Source organism: Pteronotus mesoamericanus, unplaced genomic scaffold (genome assembly GCF_021234165.1).
Source record: "Pteronotus mesoamericanus isolate MK-2021 breed Mesoamerican mustached bat unplaced genomic scaffold, CSHL_Meso_final scaffold_705, whole genome shotgun sequence".
NCBI classification, from domain to species: domain Eukaryota; kingdom Metazoa; phylum Chordata; class Mammalia; order Chiroptera; family Mormoopidae; genus Pteronotus; species Pteronotus mesoamericanus.
This window is the reverse complement of record NW_026555326.1, coordinates 7,647,576-7,668,679: the sequence shown is the minus strand read 5'-3', so window position 1 is coordinate 7,668,679 and position 21,104 is coordinate 7,647,576. Positions and strand designations below refer to the sequence as shown.

The following is a 21,104-nucleotide window of genomic DNA, read 5'->3' as shown; positions in this document are numbered from 1 at the left end:
GTCATACTTCTCCAGCAACTAGGGGTGCTTCCAGAGCACCCCAACCTCATCCTCCTTTCTTCTTTCTTGAAGGCTTCTCTCCCTTGACATTTCATTTTTCAGTCTCTGATTCCAAAAAGAAGATCCTCAAGACTAGATCTGATCTTTCTAGTTTACATTTGCTTAGTCCTCACTAGCTCTTTTATCTGGCATTTGTCATATTTGATGACACCTGTAGCATTGTCATGATTGAAATTAAATTACTAATATTTTTTAGGGCAGTCTTCCAGACAAGGATATCACCTGCATAAAGCAAGAACTCTGTCTTTCTCAGTGCTAAATCTAGAATAGTGTTTAATGCATAGCAATTGTTTACTAAATACATATAAACAGTGTTTTCAATAGTCTCAACCTGGTTGATTGAGAGTTAATATTTTCCCCACATTCAGATCAGGATTATGTCAATTCTGCCTTTCATCATTTAAGGATACTTGGAAAATCCCTCGTTTCATTTTTATCACTTCTAGTAATTTAACAGTACAGTTTAAAGTAAAACTCCCCCTTTAACCCCTTCCTGTCAGTCCAGCTCAGGTTTGTCCAAAAATTTATACCAGGAAAGAAGGTATTGTCCAATCTTTCTCACCTCCTGTTTTACCTCATTTAGCTCCACCTTCTCCAGTGATGTAGGGCATAGCAGAGAGGCCGAACTATTCATCTGTCACCTGGCTGCTGCTGGTTTTCTCTGTTCCTCTGACTAACATTGATGCACTGTGGATGCCTTCTTTGACAGACATCTGAATACTGACTCATTCAAAGAGCACAGGTGTAAGTGTTTTGGGGGCCACAGTAAGGTTGATGGGAGTGGGGAGCTCTCCACTGAAGAGTGCTGATGTGGGAGATGTTCTCTGGCTTGGCCTTTCCCAACCCTCCTCCCATTCATCTCTCACCAATGATGTGTTGTTCAACCTGGCTGCTCAGATCTGCCTACCTGGTGGCCAGGTAGCAAGACAAATGAGGACTGGCTACGATCTGCAGTGTCCTCTGTGAAAACTCCTACATCCTCGTCATGCCAAGCAGTGACTCACTGCTCCCCATCTCATTCAAATGCCATGTTTCTATCTTCTGGAAGATCAACAATTCCACTGCCCATCCAGGAAGAGAGACCTTCACTTCTTTTGTCTTCCTTGAATTTTTCAAGTGGTGCTTTTGGAGCCCCTTTCATTTGGCATTACAGAAAGGAGACTTCATTCATGCAGAAGAGAGAGAAAAGCCACATGTCTTTGCCAACTCCAACAATTTTTATCCTGATGATTTTCTCTTCTCTAATTTTCTATTTATACAGAATGGGGGTAAAGAGTGCTAAGGTGATTGCTGGAAGAGCAAAATCAATTTGATCACCCCTTACTTAGCCTAGAGGTGGTACTATTCCTGATTTATTTGTAGCTGTTTTTGGAATGTAAAGCCTCTTTGTCTTAGTTCTAAGTTTGAGGCATTGGGAAAAGTCTCATCAGGAATCCCATTACAGATGTGTTGATAGAATGAATCAACAGGTTTGTTATGCTCTCGGCTCCATAGGGAACCTCTGCTCAAGCTGGGCTCCCAGGCACAGGGGTCAGTGGGCTGAAAAGGAGTTATTGAGTAGACCACAGTTTCTGTTTCACTAAGGAAAGAAACCAACCGAGGCACTAACTATCAGGGACTGTGAGACCCTTCTTGGCAGATGGAACATCAGAGGCAGAACAGAACATGGTGAGGACTCAGTAAAAAGCAGGAGAGATGAAAGAAATGTATCAGCAGGATGAGGTGGAACAAAGGGGGAAAAATAAGAGGGAGGAAGATGATAGAAATAGAAAATGAGGGTGATAAAAATTTGGGAAGAGAAAAGATGGTGGAAAAGAGAAGGGAGAAGACTAAGGCTGTGGGAGAAGAAACTGGGCAAAGGCACTGGGCTATTGGAGCACAGGGGGATGGGCAGAGCAGCTGGTGAAAGAAAACAAGGATTTGTGGTTACTACTCTGCAGCTAGTATAGGTGACTCTGGGCCAAATCTGTCCCATCTTCCACCACACAGCCTTCTGAGGAGGTGATGCAGAAGAGAGAGAAGGAGGTGAGGGGAAGAGAGAGCATACTTCTCTAGGTGCAGGGGCTGCCACTTTAACAAAAGCACTAGCCCAAAGTCACTGCAAGTGGTGGATCTTGTTATTCCTGGATAAGAAGCGAAAATAAAAGATGGAAACTCTGGTCTGAGCAAGGGTTGTGTAGAATAAAACAGTCAAGGAAGCTACTTAAAATTGAAACCCGCAATGAAGAATTTCGGAAAGAATTCCTCTCCCAATACACAGCCTCATTCCTTAGAGGGAAGCTCTTGGGTAAAGAGCGCAGCACAGAGCTGGGCACATTGACGGGCCCAGTGGATGTTGGCTTTCATTAAGCAGCTCCTAGTACTGGTCCTCAGCTCGCAGCATGGCCTGCACTTGATAAATATGGGTGGGAAATGAATGAACTCATTGATTTGAGGATCTAGGTCTAATTTTAGTGTTCCTCTACTTCGTTCTGCCACCAGGGCCCAGTTCAAGCTTTTTCTTTCTGCAGAGCTGCATGTAAAGGCTGCATTATCTCAGTTCCTGTCCTTGCAAACCTTCCATGTGTCCCCCAGTGCTGCCTGTTTGGACAAGCACTAACATGATCCCTGGCAGCACAGCCAGTATGCATAAGGATCATGGAAACTTAGAAAGCACCACTTAAAAATTTAACTTGAGAAGGGAATGAGCATGATATCCAGGATCTGAGCAGGGTAGGAAGTGGAGGATAGAACGAAGTCCCATGGACAGGACTAGAACCACAAAGCTTAATGGCCAGAACAGCAGAATGCCTGGAGACATCTTGTCCCTTGCTGATCAAACAATGGTGTATGAGCAGCAGCATCTGCGTCTCCTGGTAACTCATTAGAAATGCAGAATCTCAGTTCTCATCCCAGATCTATTGTCTTAGATTCTGCATTTTCACAAGACCACTGGGTGACTGTCCTTACTTAAAGCAAAAGTTTGAGAAATACTGATCTAATCCAAGGCTCTAAATTTTACTGAAACGTTCTACAGTGGAGCCAGCAGAGGGCAGTGCTGCATGGCAGCCAGAGCATGCTGAGCAACTATATTGAAAGACTTGTCCTCAGACTTCATCCAGTTAACGATTAGAACTTCGGGCAAATACTGGCATATCTTCCGTGCACAAAGACAAAAGGCTTGAGTTCACTGAATCATCCCTTCAAGTTTTATGTATAGGAAGACAAATGAGGGACTTATAATGGATGTTCAAGATACTAGTGGGCAAGCTGGAGACCCAGGAGAGCTGATGATGTGGTTCCAGTCCAAGGCTGAAGGCAAGAGAAACCAAATGTCCCACCTTGAAGGCAGTCAGGCAGGAGTTGCCCCATACTTGCAGGAGGGTGAGCCTTTTTTTTTCTGCTCAGGGCTACAACTTATTCGATGAGGGTAATCTGCTTTATTGAGTCTGCTGATTCAAATGTTAACCTCACAGAGAAATTCCCTAACAGATATACCCAGAATAATGTTTGACCAAATGTTTGGGCATCTCCATGGCCCAGTAAAGCTGACACTTAAAATTAACCATTACTACCCCGGAGGAAAATGAAAAGTTTGGTGAAGACACAGTATTTGCCTCTGCCACAGAGGACTGGATATGGGGAAGGATTGTTTGGTGTCAAGGGAGCCTACCCTCTGGTGACCCTTTTTAGTCCCTGGCCTATGGGGCGCCTTAGAGGAGAAAAACATGTGGCAAAAATTCCAACTGTTATATCAGTGCTGGGCCAGACATAATGCAGTGAAAAACCCTGGTGAGAATATTTAGTCAATTTAATGGTATTATTGGATCCCCTGACACAGCTAGAACTTGAAGAGTTCTACACAGCAACAATGATGAAAGAGGATGGGGAGCTCTGCTCCCCATGAAAGGTTGGGGAGGGGCCCTTTTATGTGTTAAAGCTGCATACTCAGTTCTGGGGATGTAAGCCTGACCCCATATTCCCAGGAAACCTGATTATGTTCTTCAGAGGAACCAGAAGAAAGCAAACCACCAGGAATGAGGCCAGATCTTGGGGATGGGGAAATCTGGAAGCGCTGCCACTCAAGGGTGTCTGACATGGGTGTGGGAGCAAGACTCAGAGACAGCACAAATTAACTCTTTGGCCACACAGGAGCGGAAAGTTTATGGTCCCCGGCTCTTCCCCTAGTTACCTTGGTGTCCCAGTTTTTCCAGGCTGATGCAGCTGGCATTGTCTGACAGATTTGGGTCAACTTCAGGAATCCACTTTGACAACAATATTAAATATTTATTTAAGCATTGCATACAACATTGCATAGTATGACCACATTTTTAAAAAAATGTTATTTATTTATTTTTAGAGAGAGGGGAAGGGAGGGAGAAAGAGAGGGAGAGAAACATCAGTGTGTGGTTACCTCTCACGTGCCCCATACTGGGGACCTGGCCTGCAACCCAGGCATGTGCCGTGCTGGGAATCAAACCAGGAACCCTTTGGTTTACAGGCTGGCCCTCAATTCACTGAGCCACACCAGCCAGGGCTAATCACATTTTTTGATGGAAAAAAATGCATGTGTGTTTACATATGTGTGTTGGAAAACAATTATGGGGACTAAAATAACATGTTAGCCATGATTTTTATTTTTATTTTCATGCTTAGCAGTTTTATTTTTGCAAAGTGCTTTAATTTTTATTAATTATTTTAAATTGAGATTTAGGATGGCATGTCATAAATGAAATCCTTCATATCTGAAAAAAGAGACTATTCCCACCCAATATTTGTCTAAATAGCCTACATGGCTACATTGCCCATGAACTGTTAATAATTTATTCCTTAATCCACAGATATAAATACACCACTTCAACCTTCAATTATGGAAAGTCGGCAAACCTGAACTGTGAAATTCAACTTTTTTTTCTCTTTTATTTTTTATTTTTAATTGAACTTATTGGGGTGACAGTTAATAAAATTATATAGGTTTCAAGTGTACGATTCAGTAATACATCTCCGTATATTGTAATGTATGTTCACGACCCCAAGTCAAGTCTCTCACTTATCTCCCTTTACCCTCTTCTCTTTCCCCTACCCCCCTTTTTCTCTGATAATCACCATACTGTAACCATGACTTTTAAAAGTTAATTTGAAAGTCTTTATACATGCTTCAGCATACTTTATCTCATAGAGCCAGAGCTTCTGTCCAGGTTAAGCGCATATTTCCTGATGAAGGCAAGACCTTGCAGTCTTCGACTTTCATGCTTGAATTAGGAGAGCTTGTCTCACGTCAATAGGAGGCCAAGAATGGTGGGTACTATGACCACTAGCCATGCTGCAATCCAAGCTACTCCAGAAGATTGGGCTGAAAGGGCAAGAGAACCCCAAACACTTAGGTGTCTTCATTAGTGCATTGAGAAAGGGTGGGGGTGTGGACATTGTCACTGGAGCAGGAGAGTGTGTTTCCTCCCTAATCCAGTCCCAGTGTGTCTGGGACATCCTTTTCTCACACTGATTCAATCTCCCCAGATGCAAAATGTAAAGAATGTAGAAACCCCTTAACTATCACTAGCTCAGGTGAGTCCTCAGCTTGCAGGTCACTTTGCATGGGAAAAAATCACTCTCCTCCACTGGACATCATTGAATTAGGGCAGAACTTCAGGTGTAAACAGATGACCATAAATGCTATGCACAGCTGACCTTGGAGAGACAAGGACTACTTCTTCTTACTGTTTCTCCACCCCATTAACCATCTATACCAACTAGAAGAATAGATAGGGATGGGAGGGGAAAAAACAGAGGAGGAGAGAAGAGGAGATAGATGGGAAGAGAGAGAAGGAAGTACAAATAAAGAGAAAAAGAATGAGTGATAAAATAGAAAAGGGAGGTTACGGATGCTTTTCTAGGATAATTTAGACAGCTAAAAAGTGACAAGACAGGTTTAGTCCTTTCAAAAAATTGATGTATTATTGTTTTCATCTTCTCTGCAAATGAGCAGTCACTTTCATTTAATGAAGGACAGGGACTACATGTCTTTATTTTTCTGGATCTCAGGGTATGGTGTTGATATGAAGGTGGTGCTGGAATTGCCCAGTCAACTTGTGGTCTCAGAATCAGACATCAAATTTCATGTTGAGTCTGAGGTGACAGAAAAGTAGCAAATATGAGGAGACTAGAAGAGACATGGCCAGTTAGTTGGGAAGAATAAAAGAGAAAATACAAGTTCCATAGCCCACCTGTGGCTGCAGAGGTAAAGAAATCAGTACAGGTGGGAGAGTAGACTGGATCCAAGAAAACCATGAAAGAGCTGTGTCCTTGGGGACCATGGTCCCTGATCACTGGGTATAACAGGGATCTCAGGTAATTGTTGGCATCACTGGGATGAATTATTCTAGAAGGTTATGTGTAGTAGGGCTCAGAGATGTGATTTCAGGAGTATGAAGAATGAGAGAGACCTGAATGCTGGTGATAGTGATCCATATTTATTAACGGGGCCCCCAAACCCTTAGCATCTCCTAAATTGAAGGGAATGAGTCTAATTTAGCTACCATTCACTGAAGACTTGTCAGACACTGTGCTACGTTATTTGTATTGTCTCATTCAATCCTTACAACAGCATAAGATAAAAAAACTATTATTTTATCTGTTATTTAAGAGGGATATGACTTACAGAAGCTAAGTAATGTGCTTAGCTAGTAAGTGACATTCCCAGAATTAATCCCAGGTATCTGACTCCAAAACCTATGAACTTACTACTCAGTCTCAGCTACCTCACTATAGGATCTGTGTAGGCTTGGTAGAGAGCCAGGAGTGATTCTCAAGTGAGTGAGTAGATCCTCCCAGGAGATAGAGGAATGTGAAATATAAAACCCAGAATTTGGCTACCTAAATTCATCAAGAAGCACACAGCTGGTGAGAGCAGAGTGTCTCTGCCTTAGGTTAAGGTTCTCACTCTTGTTCACTACTTGTTTTTACTCATGCTCATCTCTTTGGCCTTTATTTTGCTGATTTAGGCTGTCTAAACCCCTTGGTGCAACTGCTGAACAATGTGTGGCCTGCTCTCCTACTTGTCCTTTTTCTGTCTGTTCACTCTGATATCTCAAACTGTCCTACAATGACCCTGGCTGCAGATTTGAGGACCATGCATTGTTAGAGCAGGTGAGGAAAAGGGGATATCCTGTGCAACCACCCTTTGCAGATGAGGACACTGAGTTCCACAAGATAAAGTGAGTTCACTGGGAGGTTTTAGCAGAGCTATGAGTAGAACCCAAGTCTCCTGGATGTCTCTGTGACTCTCCACCAAATTCTGTGCCATTATGCCGAATAGGGACCCCACACCTTTCTTCATTCAAGAGAAAACTAGTGATTCTGAACCCACCTCAGCTCCCTTGGGAATACTTCTTACCAGGTGTACAGGCTGAAGTAAAGTAGACTGTGTCATTGTTACTGCTCACAGGGTTGCTGACTTGGCATGTGTAAAACTTGGAGTAGTCTTCTGGCTCAATGGAGATCTCAAGCACATCACTCTGGAGCTCTTTTGGAAAGGGCCCTGACTCCTTATACCAGGTGTAGTTGACAGACTTATCTGGGATCACACATGACAGGATCAGAAAACAGCTGTTGTTCACTTGCTGTGTTTTCTCAATTTTTATGACAGGCTTGGGTACAGGATCTGAGGACGAGAAAGATGTTATAAGATGATAAAATGGATTTATACATTTATGCTGTGAGGTAAGTTTAGCCAATAATGTACAAGGGAAGCTAGGAGGGGGAAAATGCTGCAGAAATTGGAGTCATAGAGAAGCCCCTATAGAAGGAACCAGTGAGCAGCTTTGCCTTCGGAGGAGGCAGAAGCTTCCTCCAAAGAACTTCAGACTGGAAGTTCTCTTTGGATTGAAGCTAATCTGGATTCAGGAGGGGGAGCCATGCACCCAGAAACAAAATGGGTTTATGACCATCTGTGGTCCAGAAAGAACAGCAGAGTGCTGGCAGAGAGATTGTTGAACTGCTGAGGGCCTCTTTTCTAGCAATGGCCCTTAGTTGGCACATTGGGCTGTCTGTCCTTCAAAGACTTTTGGACTCAGATTCAGCAAGAGTCCAGGGTAAAATATGCTGCTCTGCACATGGAAAATCCCTTTTCTGGACTCTGGCAGAGCTACAGAAAAGAACCTCATGTAACCCCAGCCCCTGTCAGCAGTGACCAACAGCATTGTACCTGTTAACTTTTGTATCTCAGTATCTAGTACAGTACCTGCCACATAGCAGGTATTCTGTAACTATCTGATGGATGGATGGATGGATGGATGGATGGATGGATGGATGGATGGATGAGTTATGAGATCGAAAGGACAAAACACTAGCTTTAGATTGAGACCAGCCTGGATCCTGGACTTGGCTCTGGTGGAGTGATATTAGGCAAGATAAGTGATGCCTTGAATTTCTTTCTCATTTGTAAACTGATATTGTCCATGGGTGGGTGCTTTTTGTAGAGTTTCTGTAAGTGTTATATGCACACTGAAGGTCACAGCATCATCACCGCTGTTGTCCTGCTGCCAGATAGGAGGAAAGGTAATCCCAGTGTCTGCTTTTTCCTTTGCTATGGTCACTTTATTTGAAATGCTCTAGGGTCTTTTCATTCTGGTCAAGGGTAAACCATATGCAAAATTAGTGCAGCTCAAATGTCACAGAATTAAAATGTGGCAGAGAATTGACCAGATCAGAGCTTGCCTCTGGGTTGTATGTGTGTGGAAGGGCAAAGGGAGCTCTACCAAGCCAGTGTCCTGAACTCTAGACTCATCTTCTCTGTGAAATCCTCTCAGATGCTCAACTTAACTGAGCAACTTTTTGCCACTTCCTGTGGACTAGCCTCATGTCTTACATACTTCTGCATTTCTCAAGGTGAGCAGCACAGCTCTGAGAACTTTGTAGATGAGATTTACTGAATCAGCTGGGGTAGCCTGGTCCCAAAATGCCCCTCTGAGCTGTCTGAAATTCCGGGGCTGAACTAAAGGATATTTCTTTTTCTAAACAAATCCTGAGGGTATTATCTTCAGGCAGAGGTGCTGAAGCCAAACTAGTTTGTGGGTTTTAATATATTTAGAAATTTCACAAGCTGGTTGTGAAACTCTTGGTAATTTGCAAAATTATAGAGTATATTGAAGTACCTGGCACAGCAACATAAACAGTCCCCAGCAATGGTGGTCGCCAAAGCCCAATGAGGCTCAGTCTTCTGCAGTTCAGAAATGAGGGGAAGGGATCAGGCAAAGAACAGACAGGTGCATGCTTTCTTACCCTCCCTCCCCATAAATTCAAAATTTCACATAAAGCTTTGGTTTCTATCAGTGAAGATGGAGTTACATTCATTTGTCTCCTATTAGACAAACTTGTGGCTACTTTTACATAAGTTTCTTGCATGAAATTTCCTGGGTGACTTGGATATATGTTCATCTTCCCTTTCTTGGTCTCCTGACCCCATTTTCAAAATGGAAGCCACCCCTCATTGCTTCTAAGATTAAAAATTAAAGTATGTTTGATTCATTTACCTATAGCAATCAAAGTGTTTGGCATTAATCACATGTTAAGGAATGGTCTTGATTCAGGAGATTGGGAACAAGGAATAGAGTAGTGTTAGCTTCTCCAGGTATATTGCATACAACATTTAAGAATTGGAGGAGACAGCCCACAAATTAAAGATGGGGGTGAACTTTCTGTAGGCAGGATATAGAAGAGGAGATAGGGTAGGAGCCAAGTTTTTAAGACGGAAGATCTGGTCTAAAAGAGGAAATAGGGGAAAGAGAAACAAAAGAAAGGATGGTTCACACTCCATTCAAGAAGACGCATCTCCAAGCTTATGTTTCAGATCATTTTGCCTGATATAGAATCTTTTGTCAAAGAAGCTTTAGCTATTTTTCTCAATATAAAAATATTTTAAACAATAAAACCCCAAAAGAACATGGAAACAGACCAACATATTATATTTACACAAACTAGACCAGCTAGCAATCACTAAATCATACAAATACAGTAACTAGAAAGGGGCACCATTTGGGGGAGACAAAAACCCAGGATCAGACACACATCACCCAATGTGTGCTATTGCATTTGCCCTTTTCAGCACACTGAGGTAAGTTTGGGGTGATCTCACAGCATATAATCAACCCCCCTTTTTCTCCTTTAGCTACCACAACACTAATCACCACTGCAGAAAGGAAGAACACTGGCTGAAGGCACCAAAAGAAAGCCATTGCTTATGGTAGCTCTGGAAGCCAAGGAAGAAAATCCCAGAATTTTTAAAGGTTACGCAATTTATCCCTTGATTTATATATCCATCCCTGGGCAGCTCAAGATGGGTACAGAGGTATTATTCTTAAAACCTATTTTTACCAACTCACATTTTTTTTACAAATACACACACATAACACCTTGTTGTGTATGGTAGGCCTAACCTACCAGTGAGGGATGGATCTAGTATATAAAGCAAGTCCTAAACCCTCAGTTTAGAGGCCTGGAACAGGAATCCTTTATTACACATACATAGACAACCTTCACTTAACCTTGGATTCTCCTCTGTGCCTTTCACGTGGCCCAGCCTCCCCAAGCCTCTGCACCACTTAATTATATTCAGACCAATTTCCAGTAGGATATCAAGTAATGGGGCCACCCATTTAGAATTTACTCTTCCATCAAATTTTGAAGGTGAAGAGGTCTAGGAGGACACTATGGTAAATAAGGAAGCTCTAATTAGCAGAAATTAGGTAGTTCAATAGGCTCTGCACTCCAAATAGTTGTTTTCCATGATGATAAAACAACAAAAAATATTCTTGCTGTGCAGATGAGAGCTGTTGTCCACTTATCCTTGAGATTGCTCATGTACCTGAGAACACACTACAAGAATGAGAGCCTTAGATCAAATTAAACAAAAGGAGATTTCCAGTCAAGATGGAGACATAGGTAAACACGGCTCACCTTTTCACACAACCACAGCAAAAATTACAACTAAACAACAAAACAACTAGCACCGAGAATCATCAGAAAATTGAGATGTATAGAAATCTGACAACCAAGGAATTAAAGAATTCACATCCATTCAGACACAAAGGAAGGGCAGAGATGTGGAGACATGGAATGGGTGGTCACACACACACATATGTGGTAGTTAAAAACTGAGAGAAATATCTCAGGAGTGATTCCCAGACACACACCAGGCGCCCCAGCCCAGGGTTCCAGTGCCAGGAAGATAAGTCCCCATAACTTCTGGCTGTAAAAACCAGTGGGGCTAGGGTGGTGGAAGAAACAGTGGGATTCTCTGGCATCTCTTACTTAAAGGGTCCAGAAGGGACTTAGAACTTAAGCTAACTCATTCCCTCTGGGCTCCAGCACTGAGGCAGCAGCTTGAAGGGCACCAGTGATATGCAGGGAGAGACTGAAGTGTCTGGTATCAGAGAAAATGCCAGGGGACATCTTCCTTCCACACAAAACTCCAGAGGCCAGGCCGCAGCCATTGTCTCTTTTCTGAGCCCTCCCCAACACAACCACAGAGTAGCAACACCATATCTGAGACTCCATCAATCTAGTTCACATTGATGGCTCTGCCCAGGTAGTTACCTAAGGATCCACCCCATCCAACTTAAGGTAGTGCTTTCTATTTTAGGCCACACTACTAAGACAAAGAATCAAATCAACTCTACTTAATACACAGAAACAAACACAAAGAGGCTGCCAAAATGAGAAGACAAAGAAATATGGCCCAAATGAAAGAACAGAACAAAACTCCAGAAAAAGAACTAAACAAAATGGAGATAAGCGTAATATTAGATGAAGTTGAAAACATTGATTAAGATGCTCAAGGAACCCACTGGGTACTTCAATAGCATAAAAAAGACCCAGGCAGAAATAAAGGCTACACTAAGTTAAAGAAAAATTTACAGGGAAAAAACAGTGTGGGGGATGAAGCCAAGAATCAAATCAATGATTTGAACACTAGGGAGAAAAAAAATTAAATCAAAACAGCAGGAAGAAAAAAGACTTTTTGAAAAAAGTGAGGATAGGGTAAGGAGCTTCTGGGACAACTTCAAACATACCAACATTCAAATCATAGGGGTTCCAGAAGAAGAGAAAGTGAAAGAAACTGAAAACTTATTTGAAAAAATAATGAAAGCAAACTTCCTTAATTTGGTGAAGGAAATAGACATACAAGTCCAGGAAGTTCAGAGAGTCCCAAACAAGATGGACCCAAAGAGGACCACACTAGGACACATCATAATTAAAATGCCAAAGGTTAAAGATAAAGAGACAATCTTAAAAGCAGCAAGAGAAAAGCAGATAGTTACCTACAAAGGAGTTCCCATAGACTGTCAGTCGATTTCTTAAAAGAAACTTTGCAGGCTAGAAGGGACTGGCAAGAAGGATTCAAAGTGATAAAAAAAACAAGGACCTACAACATAGATTACTCTATCCAGCAAAGCTATCATTTAGAATCAAAGGGCAAAAGAGGGGGTTCCCAGACAGGTAAAGCTAAAAGAGTTCATCATCAACAATCCATTATTACATGAAAAGTTAAAAGGACTTATTTAAGAAAAAGAAGAAGACCATAACTATGAACATTAAAATGGCAAAAAATTCACAGCCATCAACAATCAAATCCAAAAAAAACAAATTGGGCAAACAACCAGGACAGGAACAGAATCATAGATAGGGAGATCATTTGGATGGTTAACAGTTGGGTGTGGAAAGGGGGAGAATAGGGGAAAGATGCAGGGAATAAGAAATACAAATTGTAGGTAGAGAATAGGCAGGGGATGTTAAGAACAGTATTGGAAATGGAGTAGCCAAAGAACTGATATGCATGACCCATGGACATAAACTAAGGTGTGGGATTGCCAGGGGGAATGAGGGTTACTGTGTGGAGGACAGCAAAGGGGGGAAACTGGGAAAACTGTAAATCAATAAAATATATTAAAAAATAAATTACACAAAAGTACAAAACCAGAATATTTATATTATGAAAAAAAAAGTTAACTAGATGGAGATTGGCAAGATGATGGCACAGTACATGGAAGTTGCACTCACCTCCTCCTACCATATCAGAGTAGAACAATCAATTTGAATATCTGATGACTAGCTGAACAAAAGTCTTATAAGGAAGAGTTTACAGAAAAACCCACATCAAGATGAGTAGGAAAATTAGAGATATGAAAGAGGCTGGCCCTGCCCCACATACCGCATGAGAGAATCCAGAGGAATACTTTGGATGAAGAGGTTCCCCCTAAAGGAGTGAGAGGCCTGAGCCCCATGCCAAGCTCTCTAGCCTGGAGGACTTAAGCCCAGAAGAGGGATCCACACAATATCTGGCTGTGAAAATTAGCCAGGATTCCACTCACCCTGGTGAGAAGGGGGACAGCTCTCTTGAAGAGCCAGTGCAAAGAATCTCAATGGCAACACTCACTCTGGGCTCTAGCAAAAAGATGACAGTGGAGTGGACCAGAGTCATAAAGGGAGATATTGAATGGCATTGCTGCAGGGAGAGGGCTGGAGTGAGAGCATCAAGTGTCCTGTTCTGGGTCCCCCTCCCACATCCTTTTTTTCTTTTAAATTATATTTTACTTTTTATGCTGTTACTGTTGTCCCAATTTTTCCACCCTTGCCACCCCCCAGCATCCCACACTCCCTTAGGCAATCACCACCCCTTTGTTCATGTCCATGAGTCATGTCTGTAAGTTCTTTGGCTACTCCATTGCCTGTACTATACTTTACATCTCCATGGCTATTCTGTGAATGCCTATTTGTACTACTTAATCCCTTCACCTTTTTACCCATTCCCCCAAGCCCCCAAATCTGGCTACTATCAAAACAGTTTCTGTATCCTGATTCTGTCTTTGTTCTTCTTATTTACTTATTTTGTTTTTTAGATTCAACTGTTTTTTAGATTCAAATGTGCTTATCACCATTTTATTTTTCATAGTTTTGATTTTCTAATTTTTCTTAGGTAAGTCCCTTTAGCATTTCATATAATAATGGTTTGGTGATGTTGAACTCTTTTAGTTTTTTCTTTTCTGAGAAACTCTATCTGTCCTTGGATTCTAAATGATAGTTTTGCTGGGTAGAGAAATCTTGGCTGTAGGTCTCTGCTCTTCATGACTTTGAATATTTCTTGCCAGTCCCTTCTATCCTGCAAAGTTGCTTTTAATAAATCAGTTGACAGTCTTATGGGAACTCCCCTAACTGCTTTTCTCTTGCAGAGGTCAAGATTCTCTTTTTATCTTTAATTTTTGGCATTTTAATTATGATGTGTCTCGGTGTGGAACCCACCCTCCACATGGCTAAATCTTGGTTTGTTTTAGCCTGGTACACACTGCTGGCCTCATCCTGCTGACTTCCTGTGACCTTTCCCCACCACAAAGTCTGTGGGTCCCAGGTGGGTGGTGTCTGGCCTTGGCGTACTCTGATACTTTTGCTGAATGGCCTCAGATCCAGCACTGGCATGAGTTTGCATCTCTATCAATCTCGTGATCACCACTCACCCCTACCTGGTGACTTCCTGAGAGCCTCCCTCATAGAACTCACACCACCAGAAGCTTTTCCAGTGACTAAGCCTAACAGCAGCCAGAAGTTAGAGGTAGATCTTGGGGTGCCTTGGGATTTTTCTGACCTGTCCCCAGGCTTGAAGCTGGTGGAAGCAGACCTTGAAATGCATCTTGGATCCTCCCATGTACACCAAGGTCCAGCAGAAGGAAACACAAACTGCAGATCACTTTGGTAGCTGCAGAAAGGTAGCCCAAAACTTGTTACAGGCAGCATCTGACATTGACCTACACCAGAGTCACTCTTAAGGGGCCTCAGAACCAACACCCCAAGCAATGGGCTTCCAATCATACAAGAGCATGACCCAATTAGATCCACAAGCAGCATACCTAAAGAAAGATCCTAGCAGGCAGCAGACCCTATTGGGGCAAATTCTACTTCATGATGTTATCCCCCATACAACAGCTGTGGTCTGCATAAATCCTTATAGTCAACCAGCTTGAGGGTCAAGCCAACCCACAGACTAACCAACAGCAATCAGGACTCAACCTCAACAGGTGGGCTCACATAACCCAAACAAGGGACACTTCTGGAGCACCTAGCTCAGGTGAGCAAGGATACTGAATCACTGAGCCCCACAAAACACCGTTATATCAAGACTGAGAGACTTGGCAAGTCTACCTAACACACAGAAACAAATACAAAGAGATTGCCAAAATAAGGAGTCAAGGAAACATGCCCCAAGTGAAATAAGAGGAAAAGTCCCCAGGAAAAGAATTAAATAAAAGGGAGGCAAGCAAGCTACCAGATACAGAGTTCAAAGCAGTGGAAGAATGAATGAACTTAGTTACAATTTAAAGAAGAAATAGTAAGCATTTAGAAAGGATGTAGAAACCAAAAAGAACCAGTCAGAAAAAATACAATCATCTGTAATGAAGAATACATTAGGAGGAATCAACAGCAGGTTAGATGAAGCACAAAACTGAATCAGTGATTTGGAGGACATGGTAGCAGCAAACATTCAAGCAGAGCAACAAAAAGAAAAATAATTTAAAAATGAAGATAGCCAACGGGACCTCTGGGACATCAAACATAACAGCATCCCCATCATAGGGATAGCAGAAGAAGAGAGTCAGCAAGGTGTTGAGAACCTATTTGAAGATATAATGACGGAAAACATCTCTACCTGGGAGAAGGAAAATGACACACAAGTCCAGTAAGTGCAGGGATCCCTAAATAAGGTGCACCCAAAGAGGCCTACAGCAAGGCACATAATAATTAAAATGGCAAAAATTAAAGACAAAGAATCTTAAAAAGCAGTAAGAGAAAAACAATGAACTACAAGGTAGTTCCCATAAGACTGTCAGCTGATTTCTCAACAGAAACACAGGCCAGAGGGGTTAGCAAGGAACAAGAAAAATCTCAAGTTAATAATCTAACCTTATACTTAATGTAACTAGTAAAAGAACAACAAACAAAGCCCGAAGTGAGTATAAGGAAGGAAATAATGAACATCTGGGCAAAGATAAATGAAAAAAAATCTTTTTAAAAGTAAAAAAGATTAATGAAACCAAGATCTGGTTCTTTGAAAAGATAAACAAGATTGATAAACCTTTAATGGGATTCATCAAGAAAAAGATAAAGAGAACCCAAATAAAAGAAATCAGAATTGAAAGAGAAGAAGTAACATCTGACATCAGAGAAATACAAATCATTATAAAAAAAAAATACCACAAACAATTATATACCAACAAATTTGACAATGTGGAAGAAATGAATAAATTCCTAAAAACATACAAGCTCCCAATACTGAATAAAGAGGAAACAGAAAATCTGAACAGATGAATTACCACTAACAAAATCAAAGCAGTAACTAAAACACTCCCAACAAACAAAAGTCTTGGACTGGATGGCTTTGTAGGTAGATTTTACTAAACATTCAAAGGAGAGCTAACATCTATCCTTCTCAAGCTTATTCCAAAAAATTCAAGAAGAGGAAAGACTCCCAAGTTCATTCTACTAGGCCACATTATTCTAATTTCAAAACCAGATAAACTCACTATAAAGAAAGAGAATTACAGGCCAATATCCCTAATAAACATAGATGCAAAATTTTTCAACAAAATATTAGCAAACTGGCTAAAACAATACATTAAGAAGATCATACACTGTGATCAAGTACGATTTATTCCTGGGTTGCAAGGTTGGTGCAGTATCTGCAAGTCAATTAACACGATATGCTACATAAACAAAATAAAGGATGAAGATCATATGATCATATCAATAGATGTAAAAAAAAAAGCATTTGATAATATCCAGCACTCATTTATGATAAAACTCTCAGCAAAGTGAGAATAAAGGAAATATTCCTCAACAAATAAAGGTCATATAAGACAAACCCACAGCTAACATTTTACTTAGCAAGAGAAACTAAAAGTATTTCTCTTAAAATAGGAACAAGAGAAAGATTTCTGCTTTCCCCACTCTTATTCAACACAGTACTGTAAGTTGTAGCCACAGCATTTAGACAAGAAGAAGAAATAAAAGTTATCCAAACTGAAAAGAAGTAAAGCTCTCATTATTTGCAGATGATATGAAACTGCATACAGAGAATCCTAAGTACTCCACCAGAAAAACTACTAGAATTAGAAAATGAATTCAGTAAATTAGTGGGATATAAAATTAATATTAAAAAATTGGTTGCATTTTTATATACCAATAGTGAACTATCAGAAAGGGAAACTAAGAAAACAATGCCATTTACAAATGCACCAAAAAAATACTTAGGAATAAATTTAATCAAAGAGATAAAGACCTGTATTCAGAAAACTATAAGGAATTGAAGAAAGAAATCAAAGAAGATACAAATAAATGGAAGCCTATACCATGTTCATGAATAGGAAGAATTAAAATCATTAAAATGTCCCTATGTCAAAACAATAAATAGATTCAGTGGAACCCCTGTCAAAACACTGATGGCATATTTTGCAGAACTAGAACAATTAATCCAAAAATTTATATGGAACAACATACACACACACACAAAACTCAAATAGCCTCAGCAATATTGAGAAAGAAGAATAAAGTTGGGGGTATCATGCCACCAGATACCAAAGTATACTACAAGGCCATTATACTCAAAATGGCATAATACTGGCATTAAAACAGACATATAGATCAATAAAAGGAAGTAGAGAGCCCAGAAATAAACCCATATCTATCTGGTCAATTAATATTTGACAAAGGAGGCAAGAACAAACAATAGGGTAAAGACAGCCTATTCAATAAATGGTTCTAGAAACATTGGATAGATATGTGCAAAAAAATAAAACTAGATTACCTCTTTATACTTTATACAAGAATAAACTCAAAATGGATTAAAGACTTAAATGTAAAACTTGAAATTATAAAAATCCTAGAAGATGACATAGGCAGTAAAATTTCAAACATCTCATATAATGATATTTTTTTCTGATACGTCTCCTCAGGCAAGGGAAACAAAAGAAATAGAAACATGTAGGATTACACCAAATTAAAATTTTTGCACAAAAATGGAAACCATCAAAAAACCCAAAAGCAACATAATAAATGGGAAAACATATTGGCATTAGTATATCTGATAAAGGGTTAATATCTAAAATTTATTTTAAAAACTTATACTACTCAACACCAAGAAAATAAATAAAAGTAAATTTAAAATGTGCAGGTTTGAATAGATATTTCTCTAAAGAGGACATCCAGATGGTCAATAGACATGTGAAAAAATGCTCAATGTCACTAATCATCAGAGAAATGTAAATTAAAACCACAATGAGATATCACTTCATATCCATTTGAATGACTATCTTAAATAAATCAACAAACAAGTGTAAGCAAGGATGTGGAAAAAAGGGACTCTTCATGCAATGTTAGTAGGAATGCACATTGGTGCAGCCACTATGGAAAACAATATGGAGTTTCCTTAAAAAAAAAAAAAAATCGGACCTGCCTTATGAAACCATGGTTTCACTTTAAAGGATTTATCCACAAAAACCCAAAACACTAATTTGAAAGAATATATGCACCCCTATATTCATTGTAGTGTTACTTACAATACCCAAGGTATAGAAGCAACCCATTAGATGAGTGGATTTAAAAAGCCATGGTACATTTATACAGAATGGGGCAAAAGTAGGTTTACAGTTGTTTGTATGGCAAATAATACAATAATTTTAATAAAAATAATACAAGAATCAACTCCGTTTCGTGTACTCACTTTCCCCCCACCTGCACAATGGAAAATTACTCAGCCATAAAATGCATAGAATCATACCGTTTGCAACAGTATGGATGGACCTAAGAGTACTATGCTCAGTGAAATAAGTCAGTCAGAGAAAGACAAATACAATATGATTTCACTTACATGTGGAATCTAAAGAACAAAAGATGTGAACAAAATTGAAACAGACTCATAGATACAGAGAGGAAACTGGTGGCTGCCAGAGGGGAGGGAGGGTTGGGGCACTAAATGAAAGAGGTGAAGAGACTACGAAGCACAAATTGGTAGTTACAAAACAGTCATGGAGAAGTAAGTAAAGCATGGGAAATATAGTCAATAATATTGTGATAATTATGTATGGTGCCAGTTGGGATACTGCAAATATCAAGGGAACACTATGTAAAGCATGATTGTCTGACTACTAAGCCCTACATCTGAAATCAATGAATAATAAAAATAACAGCAACAACAATAATTTCCTGATAACTGCCAGAACCCATTTCTGAGGTGTGAGTGAGAAAGATACAAAGGATAAAGAAGAGGAAAATATTGACAATGGAAAATCTTAGAGAGCTTTATTTTTAACATTAGCCAGAAGCAACAGTAAAACATGACAGGCTTTTCATATATGAAAAGATTCTCAATAGAGAAAATCCCAAGGATTCACAAAAACAGAACAAAAAAAGAAAAAACTCCTGGAATTGATAACAGTTATAGCAAAGTTGTAGAATACATGGTTAATATGCAAAAGTTGATTTCTTTTGGCTCTGCCTTTGAAATTTCCTGTGAATATGTAATTATTTCAAAATAAAACATTCTTAAATGGAAAAAAAAAGAGTGCGATGTCCACTTTCACCACTCTTATTCAACATAGTACTGAAAGTCCTAGTCACAATAATCAGACAAGAAGAAAAATAAAAGATATCCAAATTGGAAAGGAAGAAGTAAACAGACTTTATTTGAGGTGACATGATACTTGTATATAGAGAACCCTAAACATCCCACAAAACACTACTAGAACTGATAAATGAATTCAGTAAAGTAACAGGATACAAAGTAAATACTCAGAAATCAGATGCATTTTTATATACCAATGATGAACTATCAAGAAACAGAAACTAACAATCCCATTTTCAATTGCATAAAAATATTAAATACTTAAGATTAAATTTAACTAATGAGGTGAAAGATTTGTACTTGAAAAATTATGACACTGAAGAAAGAAATAGAAAAAAGCACTAAAGAATGGAGGCATATATCATGCTCATGAACAAGAGGAATTAAAATCATTAAAATGTCTATAACTATTCAAAGTCATATATAGATTCAATGTAATTCCTATCAAAATACCAATGCCATTTTTTACACAACTAGAACAAATAATGCAAAAATTTGCATGGAAACATAAAATACCTTAAGTAGCTACAGCAACCTTGAAAAAGAGGAACAAAGTAGGTGGTATCACATCTCCTGATATCAAACTATACTACAAGGATGTAGTAATAAAAACAGCATGGTGCAGTTTTCCAATGGACAAATAGATAAAATTCTATTGGCTCAGAATGGGGTTGGAGTGAGGTTAGGAGTAGCAGTTGATCCCCCAAACACCCCCTTTTGCCTATCATCACAACCCATTGCTTTGAACAGTTCTCAGCATCCTATCCCAAGTGTGGGTAATGAAGAGGAAAGATGTGGAAAACCCTCTATTACCTGAGATTTCCTCCCACAAAATGTAGTGGTTTGTGAGTTGGGTCCATCAGTCTGGTCTCATGATTATTTTTTTACTCTGACACAGGAAATATTATTACATATACTTCTTTAAAAGGAAAACTACTTCCCTATCCAGGTCACTTCCAAAAGCTGGAGAATCTGATGGCAGAGACTCAGACAAAGCATACGGAGAGGGATTTCCTCTAAAGCCCTTACATGCATTTGAATAGAGCACGGTAGGAGTTCCTTTGCCTCACCCCTCCCTGCTCCCCCACCAAGAGGGAAGAGGGGGTAATGCTGTGGACCCCAGCCTGTGATGCAAGGCAGTGCCAGCTGCCCCCTACCCACCTTATCCCCACTTTCTCCAGTCTACCAATTAATGCCTACATCTTGAAAATTCCTGATGGCAAAGGGATACCACCCCCCACCAAAAACACTGTGGCTCAATTCTGGGCCTCTGGGAGCGGGTCAGAATTATGGATCCCTTCTCTTTCTTTCTGAGAATAGGCTGGCTTTTCCTGTGAGCTGGGGACCTGTTGGGCCTTCAGTAAACATGAGACCACCATATGGCTAAAGAAGTAAGGCATCT

General features: G+C 40.1%; 1 protein-coding gene across 1 annotated transcript in view; it reads right to left on the bottom strand.

The window, feature by feature from the left end:
• Positions 1–4,628: 4,628 nt before the first annotated feature.
• The window catches only part of CD48 (CD48 molecule), a 29,118-nt gene continuing 12,642 nt past the window's right edge, over positions 4,629–21,104 (bottom strand). The window contains exons 3-4 of the mRNA XM_054563404.1: positions 7,433–7,699; positions 4,629–5,392 (exon numbers count right to left, since the gene is read on the bottom strand). Coding sequence (XP_054419379.1) covers positions 5,313–5,392; positions 7,433–7,699 — 347 coding nt within the window. The 3' untranslated portion in view covers positions 4,629–5,312. The remainder of the gene's footprint in view (positions 5,393–7,432; positions 7,700–21,104) is intronic.